General features: G+C 37.9%; 1 protein-coding gene across 2 annotated transcripts in view; it reads right to left on the bottom strand.

The window, feature by feature from the left end:
• Positions 1-618: 618 nt before the first annotated feature.
• Positions 619-16,277, bottom strand: part of LOC121876677 (ubiquitin-conjugating enzyme E2 G1-like) — a 28,020-nt gene continuing 12,361 nt past the window's right edge. The window contains exons 3-7 of one of the 2 annotated variants that reach the window (XR_006090800.1): positions 10,462-10,559; positions 7,030-7,208; positions 4,682-4,783; positions 4,542-4,577; positions 619-2,904 (exon numbers count right to left, since the gene is read on the bottom strand). Coding sequence is in view for 1 of the 2 variants with exons in the window: in XM_042382028.1 (XP_042237962.1) it covers positions 4,709-4,783; positions 7,030-7,208; positions 10,462-10,559 (352 nt within the window). In the remaining variant the exon portion in view is untranslated. The remainder of the gene's footprint in view (positions 2,905-4,541; positions 4,578-4,681; positions 4,784-7,029; positions 7,209-10,461; positions 10,560-16,277) is intronic. The other variant, XM_042382028.1, reaches the window with a different exon arrangement.

Raw genomic sequence — 16,277 nt, 5'->3', positions numbered from 1 at the left:
TATATATTGTACTGTGAATTGGGGGTAAACAGTCTCTGGGTCAGGAGCAACAGGCACACACATTGGCAACTGGACAACTACATGTTGGCTGAAAGTACCATTAATTATGAGGTTTGCCAGATAATGATTTTTCTATAACCAACATTAAATGGGAGTTGTACGTTGATAGAATGCTGGATAAGAGAGGGTCAACTTGTATCATAATCTTGCTCATTTTAATTAGAATTTTGATGAACATATGAAAAAGGTTTTTTCTTAAGTTGAGGGCCACATGATAACTCAGTGGCCTGCAGCCAGAGTTAAGAACTGCTGCCCTACCTGATAGCCACTTAAAAACAAAATTCATAAACCCAAACCATAAAGTCAGTCAGTCTGATAGACACATGCATGTTTACAGATTACAGACATGGAGTACTTTCCTGAGTTACTTAAACCCCTAGCAGGGAATGAACAACTAATAACAGATAAAACAAAGCAGTCCTTCTCTACTTAGGTGATACTGACACATCCCAAAATAACATTTAAGTTTTTCTCATAGATGAACACTCCAGCTAAGGTTACCTGAAACTTAATGATGCGCACAAAGGAACAATGTGAGTTTCTAGTAATAAAATTCTCTTGAAGCTTGGTGTTTATTGAATATAAGGACAGCTACAAACTGTTACTTAAAACATATTGCAGGAATATGGAAAAAAAGTATAAAACAAATGTTCACAGTAGCAGTTCATAATGTCCAGTATCATATCACACTTTGTTTTTTGTTTTCATACTGGGGCTTCCACTTATTTGCCGAGACAGGGTTAAGACAGTGCTCCACCCACATTCCCTTAAGGCTTAACAATGACAGATTCTTGACAAACTCGCTCTCGACTATTTTTGGGTGACACCACTGTCGCTCCCTGAGCCCAACGTTTGCACAATGAGACAACTCAACACTTTGAGGTATTAAATCTTTCATGGGGGTTCTACAGAAGAACATGTAGTCAACTAACATGGCAGAGTCAAGCTAGGTAATATGAGCTGTACTTAAAAACTGTTGATTTACTGACCTGAACAAACACAACAGGAGGACGACCTTTATGTAGTCTGTTGATGCACATTTTACTTCTGATGTTACTTATATAAGCTGCTGCCCCAGAAAATTCACATAAGCCTGATAAATACCCGACTGTGCATCCATTTACAGCTATGAACAAAATTAAGATTCTTCTTTTGGCACAAAACATAAAACTAAAAAAAAATGAACGGCACACTAAAAGGTATTCCCTCCTGAAGGTAAATCTGACGTGTAGAAGAAACCCGTCTAGATCAAACGTGTAAAAACAGAATGAAAGCAATTCCTCATGGGTAGCTCAACTCTGTGCTTTGCTGAAGATAATGGCCTAAACTTAAACAGGGCTGGTAACAATTAGAGGTACCTTGAGCAGTCTCTTTCCATGAGCTTGACAACTTTTAGTGAAGAATTTTTATAGTTTAAGACTACATCTGCCCCCTCCATGATCAGTGAGCAAAAAGTTTATATTACTCCCATACAAATTCATTAGGGAAAAAAAATAAAAAAAATCACAAAAATAAAATTAAAAATTGAGAGAAAAATTCAATTGTATTCCCATTTTGTGCTACTGCACATTCCACTATATAGTTTAAGGCTCGAGACAGTACAGTAATTGCATACCTAATTCTAATTTCATTATCTAAAAAATATGACCTATCTAGTATTTTTGAATTTGATAATTCTAAGATGATGAGATCCACCTTCTTTCCTCTTAAAAGTAGAACCAAAATGGAGCCAAATTTGTAGGTAAATGGTGTCTGTTGTAGACGGCGCTTCTAGCAACTCTTGGCAACACCAACAACCACAAAATTCAGCTGGTGACTATCCCAATTGGGCTGAGGGCTGGCCATAACCCAAATATCCAAAGGTACTGATCATCAAGTAATACATTTAAAAAGTCTTGCGGTGAAATTTGGAGGGTTTCCATTGTTAAACAACTACCATCTTCTCTTGCTCAGGACCAACTCAAAAAAGCCAACTTGATGAGACTTGACGCCATCAGATGATAGCCAGAAAGCTGCAATCGAAGCTGAATTCAGGGTGCGTAACAAAATCCAAAACTTTCTAAAAGTAGGGCTTGACTGAGTAGTTTAATATCTATAAGAGCACTGTGGATTCGAGTAAGGAAAGGCAATCTCTCTTTCCTGTCTTAACCTCCACAAACTGTCATATTCTAGACATTAACTCACCGGAGTCCATCCTGAGCAAGGCAACACACTACTTCCTTACTATTGCTCTTTGAAAGGTAGGAAATACCTGTTGATCTGAAACAAAAAAAATTACACTTAAACTGCTTTATAAGATAGGAAATGTAAAGTAAAGGCTAAACGAGTTTGAAGCCTTGCTTTGACTTAAACTAGGGTGAAGTCAATGTCTAAGATATACCTATGAGCTTTTTTCACTGCTACTCTTTCCCTGGGGTAAGTTGAAGAGGTTTCACCTTAAAAATGATCACTGATAATTCACTGTGACCCTGATCAGACATAATGCCACAAGGATGCCAAACACTTGACTCAGTCTAGCATCTGGTCCCAGTTTCTTGCATCACCAAAAAAACTCTTTTCTGCACACTTCTTTGTAAGTTGTGAATATTTCTTTACATATATATATACACAAATATACATAAAGAACACTTTTTGATTAATGTTTATAAACCAATTTGCATTTTCTTAAAGTGCTGTGGTCATCTTGGTGACCTCTCCCACTGTTTGCCAACAGTTGCAAGACATTTGGATATCATCAGTTCCTTACAAGTGTGTCACAGGTCGGCATTTGTTGCTGTCCACACTTAAAAGACCATTTATGGTCTCTCGGGGATCACCACCACACCACTATTTCATCCTTAATACCTGAAGCAGAAAAATGATATTCATTATTAATTTCCTGAACACTTGAAGCAAAAATTATATTCATTACCAATCATCCTAATACTGAAAGAAGAGAAATAATATTTATTACTAATCATAATGAACACATGAAGCAGGAATAATATTCATTGCTTGAAGCAGATAGACTGCATTCATTTCCAATCATCCTGAATACTTGAGACAGACACACCAAAATATAAATATTGTTTCTAAAAATGGTAAACTGCCAACCCATGTGGTCTGGTACAACATGAATGACAATTTGAAACATAATTATTCAGAGTTGGTACATTGTTTACCACAGGCTGTTGTAGCCCACTCCACTGCTTAGTCACTGTGCTCTTAGTTTTCAGTGTTGTGTTTTTATAAATTATGCCCCTTTGATGGCATCCAAATAGTGTCTGAGTGATAGTGTTGTGAAGTGGAAAACTATTACAATAGAGGCACCAATGGAATGCCTAACTCCCAGACCGACACCTACAACAACTCGGCTCACCTAATGTATAAAGTCGGTTGCAAAGCAGCAAAAGAACTTTACCTTTTTCCAAGAGCCATTTGTCAACTGAGAGATGGATGGATTCACACCATCATATTCCCTAAACTTTTTCATTATAAGCAATACCATTAAGTAACCAGTAATCATGATGCTGTACAGTACACGGTCATGTCATACTGACAGTACTGTGCCCTCTTTCTATTTATCACAACAGATTTTCTATAAACTAAGTGGAAAAACAAAGTTTGACATAAAAAGTAATTCTGTCAAATAGAAATTTCTTACACATTAACCCCTCCCAACCAATTTAGGAATCAAGTTGGGTCACTCGTTCTAAGCAACTGTGCAACGAGAGGCAAATGTGAAATAAGCAAATAGCCATAATTCATCCTGTTGATCAAGCTCGGTTAAGCTTAAGTTAAGTTGGGTTAGGCTAAGCAAGGGCTGGGAGGACTGTTTGGCTATGGTTAGGGGGAGGTGGGTTAGATTGGGGTGAGACTAAAGCAAGGGTCAGGTTAGGTAAAAATGGGTCAGGTTAGGGAAAGATTAGCCTAAAATTGGATTAAAATAGGGTTAAATCATATTTGGTTGGGCTGTGTTAGGTTAGATTGGGTTTGGCTTGGTTGTTAAATTAAGTTAGGTTGGCTTATATGTTAGGTTAGGTTAGGTTGGGCTAGGTTGTGTTTGGTCAGATTGAGCTGATTTGTGTTTGGTCAGGTTGAACTGGGCTGTGTTTAGGTTAGGTTAGGTTAGGTTGAGCTGGGTTGTGTTAGGTTAAGTTGAGCTGGGTTGTGTTAGGCTAAGTTGAGCTGGGTTGTGTTATGTTAGATTAGGTTGGGTTTGACTGTGTTACATTAGGTTAGGTTGGACTGTGTTATGTTATGTTACATTAGGTTGGGTTGGGTTGGGTTGTGTTGGACCGTGTTACATTAGGTTGGTTAACTGTGTTATGTTAGGTTGGGTTGGTCTTGGTTGTTATATAAGTTAGATAAGGTTGTGTTCATCAGGTTAGGCTGGCTGGATAGGTTCTTCAACACACTTACTGACATATAACTGCCTGGTTCACTTAACTTTCCTTCTCACCAGGAAGACCAAGGCAATACTCCCATCTGTATAAACTTACCTGAAGTGTTTAGTTGCCAAGGGCATGAGGATTTCTCTGAAAGAACAGAGTTGGTTTGTGAAAGCCTCTACTCAACTTGATAATCGAGGTTATTATTATTTCTTTACTGTACAAATATTTACAAATTCAAGTCTACCCACCAGGGATATGCTAATAGTCTAGAGTTCCTATTCCTCTTGACTTCTCCGAACACAACGTGCTACTTTCTTCTTAAAGATATTGTAATCTTCACGCCAGTCTTTCTGTAATTAAAACAAAAGGGAGTAATTAAACATTTGATACACTAAAGGCAACAAATCAAGTCATTCAAGTACAGACAAGTAAAATTATTCCATAAGTATGAAAATTCTTGTACAGAATGTGACTCACAAATGATTACTGTAAACATATATATGTGTGTGTGTCTGTGTATGTAATGTTTCTACTTCTTGTAGCATCTTCCTGTTGCTTCATACAATGTTCTTGCACCACACTCCATTAGTTTGAAGTATATTTCACCTGATTCACCTCAAACAAAATAATGAGAGCCCAAGAAAAGTGACAGATAGATACTGTACTTATATACTGTATATACAGTATATATAGTAATACTAGCGTCTTAGATCCTGGAGTTCCATTTCAAAACGATCAAAATTACTTAGTTTATGATTACAGTGACCCCTCGTTTAACGAATGCCTCGGTTAACGAAATTTCAGTTAAGGAACTGCCTTCCATAAGGATCTTCAATTCGGTTAACGAACAAAAATTCGGTTAACGAATTTCTTACAAACCGACCTCAACATGTTTTCGCTTGCAGTGACCGGGCAACCAGCTTTAGTATCAGTCCGCCAATACATTAATCGGTTCTAGGGCTTAAATTCCTTACTATTTTAGTAAATATCAAACAGTTTATACTATTCAATAATTTTAAAAGTTTAATATTAACTTTTTTAGTCATTTTAACAATTATTGAACATAATTGAAGGTAAAGAAACTAGTTTCTGGCGTGCCATCCAGCCTGTTAACACACCAGACAGGCGTTAGTCTCTCTCTGTTTTCAGTGGAGGTAACATCTTGCTTGAGACTCTCTTCAACTAAATGCTTTTTTTCTGTGTTTCCAAGCAAATTATTGGTCATTTTGAAATATATTTTACATATTGACAATATATAATGCAGTGCAGTGTTGATTTAAAGAAAATAATCTTGAAATACACCAAGAAAACTAAAATTTTATGGATGAAATGGTGCCATGGGGTGACTTCTCTTCCACCCCAATGCCTTTTCTTCTTCCTTCTCCTCCACCCCCATTCTAATTCCCATCATCATCATCATCCAGGAGCCTTCTACATACACACCTCAAAGTAAGTGAACTTTTCTACCATTTTTGTTGAATTTAGGAAATTTTCGGTGAGCTGGAACCAATTACCCAAAAACGCATTGAAACAATGGTTTCGGTTAACAAACTTTTCGGTTAACGAACGACCTTCTGGAACGGATTGAGTTCGTTAACCGAGGGGTCACTGTACCAAATTTGTAAGGAATACACATTCTATGTTTAAGTTAAATATTCAGTAGATTTTGTGGTCCACATTCAAATGGAATTAATGTATGCTTAAATTATAATTTAAGATTTAAAATATTTTAATACAAAAATAAATAAAATGTAACGTACAGTACTGGTATTTATGTCAGACCAATAAATATATTTAAATTCTGACAGACTAATAAACATATTTATAAGGTTTCATTGATCGGTACAGTACAATACAATGAAATTAAGGGTTACTGAATAATTTACACCCTTTCATTCTATAGACTAAATAAGTGATGTCACCATGAGACTTGGGAATGGTAGTGTGAGCACCATGGTGAAATGATCCTTCTACTTCACAGACAGTACTGTACGGTACTGTACCTCATTTTGGCTAATATGAATATCTACATGGTTAAAGAGTTAGAATTACCCTAGTTCTTACTGAAAACCCAATACAATATAAGAGTTGAATTAAAACACTACCTGTAATGGAGTGATAGGTAAGTGAAACTGATAGGGTACAGTACTTAAGATAAATTATTTTTTCTTATGAAAGATGGGGAGATGTATATCAATGTCAGGAACAGTAAAATACACTGCTCCCTATACACAACAAGTCTTACTTTACATATTACAAAACATATATTCACAATATGACTGACATAATAAATTATCTTCATTATAAGCATGAACCATTATCTGAGTCAGTTAGCACCTGTACTATAGCTAACCTGATAGTCCCAAAGAACTTTTTGACCAGTCTGCATTAAGGTAACTAAGGAACCAATTCTTTATCATCTTGTATAATGGTGACAACATCTGGACATTTTTGGTATTAAGACTCAGTTTCATCAAAGTATTTATGATGAAAGCAGTAGCAACAGAAAATAAAAAGAGAGGACACAAATTAATGGACTTAGAAGAGATGAGATGGAAGTAGATGTATGACCAACAAAAAAAAAAAAATTTCTTACCGCTGCATCGACATTTGCTGGACTTTCATCATTAGGATCTGCTAGCATACTAATGACTGAGATGAGGATGGTCTCAACTGTATGCACGGGAAGCCAGCGCTCCGAGGCCTTTTCATATCCCCACTTATCATCCCCAGGTTCATGAAGAATTGAGATACATACATCCCCATTCTTCTCAACTGCAAAAGTGAAATACTATGTTCATACCATTGGCTTTTAAATAAAGTACGTTAAAATTACATTCCTAGCACACACAAAAGTATAGGGACAATTGCTATACAATACTGTATCTTAAATTCATTTTTACAACTAGCTTTCAGAAGTTAACAATCAGACCCCTGGAACAGACAAAATATTTAGAATACAAAAAAGTTGTGATTGGTTCACAAAGACTTTTCTTCCACAGAAACAAGATCCCTATACAGCATTAACCTTGAAGTACAGTAGTGCATGCAAGCAGCTGTCACACCACACACCATGTGGTTTACAGGACACATTATCTGGTTTAGTTTTAACTCATTTTAGATATTGCTGCTATAACAAATCAAGCTACAGCTCTAAAATATGCCCTAATACAGTACAGTCAACCCTCGCTTTACGCGTTTCCACGTTTACGCGGTACCCTGCCGAAACCAGAATGCTCACTTTCCGCGGTGCGTGTACCCCTTTAGGCGGAGAGCGGCTGGGGCGGTCCTCTCGCGCCGCGCCATTTTTGGATCCAAATCTCCCACCATCCGCCATGTTGTGTAAGCGGCGCGAGTAGGTTGCGCAGTGTATGTCTTTGTTGTGTTATCGGTGACGTCATATGACGTAGCGGACTGTGATTGGGCAAAGCATCCTTACCTCCCTCCCTGCTAGCTGTGATTGGTTTAATGTAGTACTATGACGTGCCCCGCCGCGGGAGCGTTCAAGCCCCTCGACCTACAGCGTCAGTTACACCCCTCCAGGCTACACCATGTATATCGGTATCCATTGTTCCATAAGAATGGCTTCCACCGGACCACCACCACCACCACAAAGAAACCTTGCATTACCTGGACCCAGCCGCCCTAAGCCAAATAAGACACGACGCTCCTTAAGCTACGAAATTAAATATAAGATCATACAAGAGTTGGAGAAAGGAACAAGACAGGTTGATCTTGCACGCCAGCATGGTGTTAACGAGTCTACGATCAGGACAATTAAGAAGGTTGCAGCCAAGATAAAGGAGCACATGAACATCACAAAGTCTACAGGTGCTTCTATGATCAAGTATTGCCACAACCAGGTGCTTCTCAAGACAGAAAAATTACTTGTGAGCTACTTGGTGCGTCAGGCGCGACGGAACATGGCGGTGGACACGCGCTCAGTTAAGGAGTACGCACGTGAACTGTATGCTGCAGTGTCACGAAAGATGGGAATTACAGAGCCCAAACCCTTTAATGCTTCCTCTGGGTGGTTACAGAGGTTTAAGAAGAGAAACAAGATCACCAATATCAACATTGGTGGTGAAGAAGCTAGTGCTGACCGTGTTGCGGCTAGGGAATTTCCTCCGTTTTTACGTGAGATTATGGAGGAAGGACAGTACACCGACGACCAGGTGTTTAACATGGACGAATCTGGTCTTTTTTGGAAAAAGCTACCTTCCAAGACCTTCGTTGTGAAGAATGCCAGCAAGTGTCGGGGCCGGAAGTTGCAGAAGGAGCGCATCACCGTCCTGTTTACCACCAATGCCTCCGGTACCTGTAAGCTCAAGTTATCGGTGATCCACACAGCACGCAAGCCGCACGCCTACAAGAGCATGGACATGACCAAGCTAAATGTCCACTGGCTGACCGCACGTAAGGCGTGGATGTTCTCTACACTGTCCCTCTCCTGGTTTGATGACTGTTTCGTTCCCGATGTGAAGAAATTCTGTGAGCAACATAATGTGCCATTCAAGATTTTGTTGCTGCTGGACAACGCACCAGGACACTCGCCCCTACTGTTAGATCGTCACCCCAACGTAAAAGTGGTCTTCCTTCCTCCCAACACTACGTCTATATTACAGCCCATGGACCAAGAATTGATCTGTAATGTAAAAGCTGCATTCTCTGCTAAAAAATTCAACCTCCTGAACGACTACACCAACACCAAGGAAGAGTTGCGTAACCTGAGTGACACCAACACCGATAGCAAGAGCGAAGACGACGAGAATCAACAGTTGGCAGAGCAAGAAGTACTTTTAAAACAATTCTGGAGAACATTCAACGTCAAGAAAGCTGTGGACTTCTTGGTGGAGGCATGGGATCAGCTGTCTGTAGCAACTGTTCGTCACGCATGGAGACATGTGTTGCAAGGCATTCCAGGTGTTAGGCAGAGTAAATCTGTGACTGGTGAGGTTCAGACTGTTGCAGTAGCAGTGGACCTTGCCAGAGAAGCTGCGCAGAGTGTTACAGTTGCAGGCTTCTCCGAGACCACCAACGACGACATCCTGGAGGTGATAAGGGATCCTGATGTGACTACCGACGAGATGGTAGATGATGATGATGTCAGTGAAGAGGCAGGTGGTGCGTCATCCCAAGAAGAACGCCGCTTATCCCATAGTAATGTTAGGGGTGCCATCGAGTGTATTGAGAAAGTCAAGCTCCTCCTTTCCGACAACCCTGACTCAGACAGGTATGAAATCTTCACTACCCAGCTGTTGCAGACTATGGAGCCCTACATCAAAGTTTATCACGACAACATAAACACCAGCCGTCAGCAAAGCATAACAGAGTTCTTCGCCCGCAACCCACCACAGCCAGCCCAAGCCAGTGATAGTGACAGAGGCAGAGACAGTGATGATGACTTTGAGGGATTTGTCAGGGAGGCACTAGTAAGTGTGGATGACACCGATGGAGACTCACCTGAGGGCCAGTAGCCTGCCCTCTGCTTCGGAACCAGCCTCCATTCCCCTACGCCGCCCCATCTCTTCTACTAACGTAAGTGTTAACCCCAACCTTGTTTTTTTCTAACCTAACCTTCAGTTTATTCTTCTCTTATTGACTGTTCCCTTCTATATTATGTGTGGGTGAATACCATCATAAAGTTAAGATGTTATTTTTAGTAAAACGTACGTATTGTGTCGGGAAAAAGTGGAGTTTGGGGGTCAGCCCGGTCTCTATTTCAATTAATCCCATATGTTATGTTGTTCACTTTCCGCGTTTCTCACTTTACGCGGGCCGCCGTGGGTTGAATTAACCGTGTAAAGTGAGGGTTCACTGTACAGTAATACTATTCCCAAAGTTCAAAAAATGACAAATTCAGGTCAAATCTAATAGACAGTGGCCTTGTGGAGTAAAAGAAACATATGGTCAATGAGCCATAGATGGATGGTACGTATGAGATGGTAGTTGTGGGAACACTGCACAAGACCACATGTCAATCATAACTATATTTTGTGACAGACATACACCCAGAACATGAACTTACTGTTTGGATGCCAAATATCTGTGATGAACTTCATTTTAGGTGGTCGGAGGGGATATTCTCGGGGAAATATTAGATGTGCTTTAAAAAAACCGCCTTCACTACAGGGTAAAGAAAAAGGAACTGTTATTAGTGAAGAAAATCTATTGCAATGAAAGAGAAAGCTAATAACAATAATGAAAGAATACATTTTACATATTGAACTGAAAAGTCTCTTCTTTCAATATTAAATTTTCTTCCTCTGATTATGAAATATATCTGAAACATCAGTAACTGATAATGATAATTGACACTGTCAATGACTAAAACAATGCAAGTGTCAGGCATTTACATGACAGAGACCAACAGCTACACCAATAAGGGTAACTAACCTACAGCACAGTGTATACACCACCCACCCATGTACACTTTTAACAAAACACTACCATTCTCTTAAAATATAGTCATATATTTTAATTATATATATATAAAAAAATAATAAAACAGATTAAAATATTATAATTATCTGAGAAGTGTATGATACAGGTACTTGAATATATTTTAAACTTTAATTTTTGAATGTGTATACAGTATCAGTACATACTGTTAATATTTAAAATTGTTCAAGACTATTGAGATTAAAATAATATTTTTTTAAACATGTAAATTATAAAATTCTTTAGAATAAACTGGTTAATTTTTCATAAAAGCATATTTTTTAAATTCTCTCGGTGCAGAATGCAAAATGAGACTACTATTTGTGGAATACAATATAAAGATAATTAAAAAAAAATCCTGAGAATATGGGCTATCTCAAAATTCTTTAGGGATATACAGGTAAAAAAAAAAGAAAAATAGCTTTACATTACAGAATACTAATGAAATTTTAAAATACTTTAGTGTAGAATTTAAATAAAATTACCTTAGGGTACAGTAAACAAGGCATATTACACAGGCTAAAAATTTAAAACAATTAGTATCCAGGTTACATTTTAAAATTAATTTGGGGTTATGCAATTAACCAATCACTTTTAAGTACTATACGGTTAAAAATAATGTTTTTAGCATACAGGTTAATTTAATTTAAAAAAAAAAGTATACAAATCACAATGAAATAAATAAGAGAAAGCATATATCACAGGTTAACGCGGCAGGAGTATTCACCGACTGCTGTGGCTAGTGTCCTCCCTACGACATCCTGTGCTCTAAAGGTTCAGTGTGTGGTGAGGGTGTCAGTTTTAGTGTGGTGAAGAAGGGTTTCAGTTTGTGGCAAGGACGTGTTTCAATTCCAGTGTGTGGTAATGAGGGATTTCAGTTTCAATTTGAAGTAATGAAGGTTTTAAAAGTGGAAGCTATACATATACTGTAGCCGGAACACTTGAGGAGACTCTGGCCACACCATAAGAAACAAGTTAACAATTGCTAGTTTGACTATCATGTAAGTGAAGCAGTTGACACTTGCTTGTACTGTACACAAGAATGTGGTCTTACGTCCATATAAAAAGTAACAGTCCAATTGAGCGGTGATTAACTGTGATTTTTGGACAAAGAAATGAACCATCAATTAAAGACTGTCTATATACTTCCCCTCAGCTAATAACCCAGAAAATAGCCTCTATGTAAATATTTTTTTTCTGTCGAGATTAACCAAATACAATACTGTACTGTAGTAGAAAAACTTCCGCTGTGTATGTTCATTTTATTGTATGGGCAATGACAGATATCCACCAATAGTGTACAAATTTATATTCAATTTACACTTTAAGAATCATTAACATCTACAACTGAACTGGAATCTTGAATTAAAAATTTAATTTTAACCCTTAAATAGGAACCTACATCAATACACCCATCCTAAACAGCACAGCAACCAAGTCACCGATGGTTTACCGTCATGCATTCTGGGGCACATCTGAGGTTAGGTCTGCCATCTTTATTTTATTCCACTTAAATTACAAGGAATGAGCGACATTATTAGTTATCTAACGTGAAAATAACAAAAGTAGGCTGATGTATGTTTTAACAACAAGCCTTCTCTAGATGTCTATCAGCTACCAGTTCATGATAAGGAAAATAAATAAAAAATATTGACTAGAAATGTACTTTCCTCTACTGTACTCCCATGTTACCATATTGTTGCCACTGCATCAAAGAAAAGGTAAATAATTTACTGAAGTGTGACCCCATTAAATGTTGCTAGAATAACAAAAGGCAGAGAAAAAGTGATGGGTAACATATGGCTTGACTTCAGATTTTGGATCCAAGATCAGTCAATGGAACACAGCAGTATGACTCACTTAAACATAGTGCTATGATGTTTTCTGTGGTTAAATTGTATGCTTTATATTCTACAGTAAGTGGTTTATATATAAAAAGGAAAAAATAAAAACAAACACAGGCTCCATCTGGGTGATTCTAGTCACATGGAATGAAATGCCTTTGAAGAGCAACATAATAAATATATGTACATTATGTATACAGTATATACTGTACAGTATAGTGGAACTGTATTTTCCTATTTACAAACACTTATAGAAGAAAAAATACAATAAAAATTATAAAAAAATATCATATATCAGCCTCTACATGGTATAAATTAAAATTGTCAAGCAGATAAATGATATAATGAAACTATACAAGTATCTCATGCTATACGAACGTTCAAGGTATCAATATTCATTTATATGAATTTCCTAAAATGACAACTATTTCGAGATATGAAACCTTCCCCCACTTATATGAATTTTGACCTCGGCTAAAATTCAAATTGTGTGCCCTGGAAGTCAGCTGGAGCATCCATCTTGGGGAGAGATGCACAGAGACGTATTCTTGCTCACTGACCATACCCCCTGCCCTCCTGCATCTCCCAAAAACCTGCGTCTTTCCTTCCGCTATTTGTGTATATGAAGTGATTTTTCATTTTCCGTGTGCATTCGTGCCATCCTTTCGTTTTGGCATCCAAGCATTCTGCTGAATCTTTGGATACCTGTACTACACTAAAAAAATATGAAAGGCTGTGACTCGAGAAAAACCTGGAGGTAATAGTGTCATGAACATGGTGACGGACCTACGAAGATTAGGAAAGATCTTAGTCTGGCCGCTTCTACTGTCGCCACAATATATAAACATGCTCACGAGATCAAGCAAGCGGCTAAAAATTTTATGTGTAGGAACAAGCAGGCTAACCTGTAGTTCATGACACTGATGGACAGAGGTGATGAGGTAGACAACTCTCCTCATCTTGCAGAGTAAGGCCCTAACTCAACCCTCCCCCTTGTGATGGTGGGCCTAGACTGCCCTCCCATAAGGTAGTGTACCAAAGTTACACAGTATTTTATTAGTGTTTTTAATGCGTTAGGTAGAAAATTACAGTGGTTATGTACTATTTATCATTAGTTGGGTAGGTTTTTTATTGTCTGAACCAGTTTCGTGTTTTTGAGGTATGATGTTTATTTTTCTTTGGAAACTGAACCCTATTTTCCCCATATGTTCTTTTATTTGCTATACAAAAATCCATTTAACAAAAGGATTTTCAGGAAACTAACCTATTCATATGTCGAAGGATGCCTGTACTATATACCGTAGTAATTTATAGTTACAGATTACAGTAAGAAAGTTCACTGGTAGCTATCATAAATGTCATGGATACATTGATAATTTTGATTGGTGGGCAAGGGTAACTTACCTTCTTTATCAAACTAGCTTTTAACTTAAATCTCCTTGCATATAAGACATCATCCTCGGTCACCAATCACAAAACATTAAGATGGCCCCTCCCCAAAAATCCCTTTCAAACAAAATTACACATACCCCAGCAAAAATGACCCCAGGTTTGGTCCAGAATGCACTGCAGTAACCAATTATGTCCTAGTTATGCTTAAGCCCCATTGATATTAGTTGTAGGGATGGTGGGCAATGTCAAAGGGCGTTTTTTGTTTTCCTGATTTAGAATCAGCGGAGGTGGAATCGGGAATCTTTACCAATCATTTAAGGGATAAGACTAGAGTATATATACCAGATACACAAAGAACATAGGCTCACATTAACTAAATGTATATCTCATGGGCTACAAGAGTTTATTTGGTGATAATTAATGAATCATTTCCCTGAACTGGTGGGGTAAAACAATGTAGGCCCATTAGGAGTTTGAGACTGGTGAGCCCCAAGTGTTTTGGTAACTTGTGCGTGTAAGTATTATCTGGCTAAATAACACAATCTTTCAGGATAAGTGATGAATGTTTTGTATAAAGGCTGAAGTGGATATATAAGAAGAGGCCAAAGATAAACTACAGGAACTGAATGGAGAAAGGAATACAGGCATATTTAGATGAGAACTTTTTTCTATTCTCAGATAAATGAAGATGCTGCACTATGAAAACTCTGAATACACCCAGATCTCGCTCTGAATCAATCAACCAATGAGCTAGTGTTTTGTTCAAAATTAAAACTCTCATCTTTAGTCATATGCAGTACAGTACTGACTAATAATACATTAATTTGACTTTGCCAAACAGAAGTATCTTGTTGGAAAGTCAGCATTTAGTCTTAATGGTGTAGGTGGCATATACAGTATAATTCCTGATATATTTATTACTGAGTAACTGTTAGCTTCTTTGTTCCCAGCACAATATGTAAGCAAGAGGATAGGTCTAGGTATGAATGCTACCTCACACCTAATGCCATGAAAGTCTGCAGGATGAAAAATATTTCACAGCCACTGTAGCTGACATTAAACAAAGTAATCATGTGTATCATTAGATATAGAATATAAATATATTTTAATAATTTTTCCCTAGATGTACAGCATCAAGAAGAACCTGTAATTAAAAGCACCAAGTTTTAACCAGTGATTATAAGTAGACCATCCGAGGCACAAAATGCACCAAGTTGGAAAAGTACCACAAACAGGAATGCTAAACCACATATACTGTATGGTAGTTGGACAGCAAAAACCAACCAAACTTAATTTAAAGATCCTTCACAGTTTTGGTTAAGTTAGTTTGTGTCATATGGTTTTGCTGCTCTTATTGTGGAACCTTCCATATATTGCACAGTTTACCAGAGAAGCAAGCTTTTCATTGTAATAATTTAAGAACACATGACTTGTAAGAACACACTGGTATGTGGTACTAAACTAGTTTGGACAGGGTAAAACAAATAAACATAGGTTACAACTGAAGCTTCAGCGTATTTAAATGTTTAAAAAATTGCAATTTGTTTTATTGGTAACCTCCAGGCCAAAGACACTGGGAATGGAAGAATTCAAGTAATACTGCACTACAAATATTTCTGCTTCCTTTCCCATCATCACATACCTGAAATAGTCATCCTACAACTATGGTCAAGTGTAGTAAATGAGGGGGAAGAAATCATATGTAGGTTATGCATGCTGTATTATGTCCAAGTCATGCATACACCAGAGTACCCCTGCATTAATTCCAGTTTTGTGCAGTAATGTGTTTGTGTGTGTGTCTGTGTGTGACGAACAGTGCTCATCATGTATAAGACATTCATCATTCACCAGGTCGTCGGGGGGTTGTCAAGTGACACTGCCTACCTACCAAGTGCTTCTGCAGATGAAGCAATGTGAGGAGTCTTACGACTCTGAAATTGAAACAAACAACAGTGAGAATAATAATGAACATCATGGCATCTATTATGACAGCAGTTGTGCCTCATACACTTGCTCTGGGCTGTTCACAAGACTGCCATGCATAATTACAGTTATGCCACACTCACTTATTTGGGAGTTTCCATCATTACACAACTTACATGCACGGGAATGGCATTCTGATGATGTATCCTATGACAAAACTATACATAAATGAAACCAAATAATG

Source organism: Homarus americanus, unplaced genomic scaffold (assembly GCF_018991925.1).
Source record: "Homarus americanus isolate GMGI-L3 unplaced genomic scaffold, GMGI_Hamer_2.0 scaffold28, whole genome shotgun sequence".
NCBI classification, from domain to species: Eukaryota; Metazoa; Arthropoda; class Malacostraca; order Decapoda; family Nephropidae; genus Homarus; species Homarus americanus.
The sequence above is the reverse complement of the archived record's forward strand: the minus strand, read 5'-3'. Positions and strand labels throughout refer to the sequence as shown.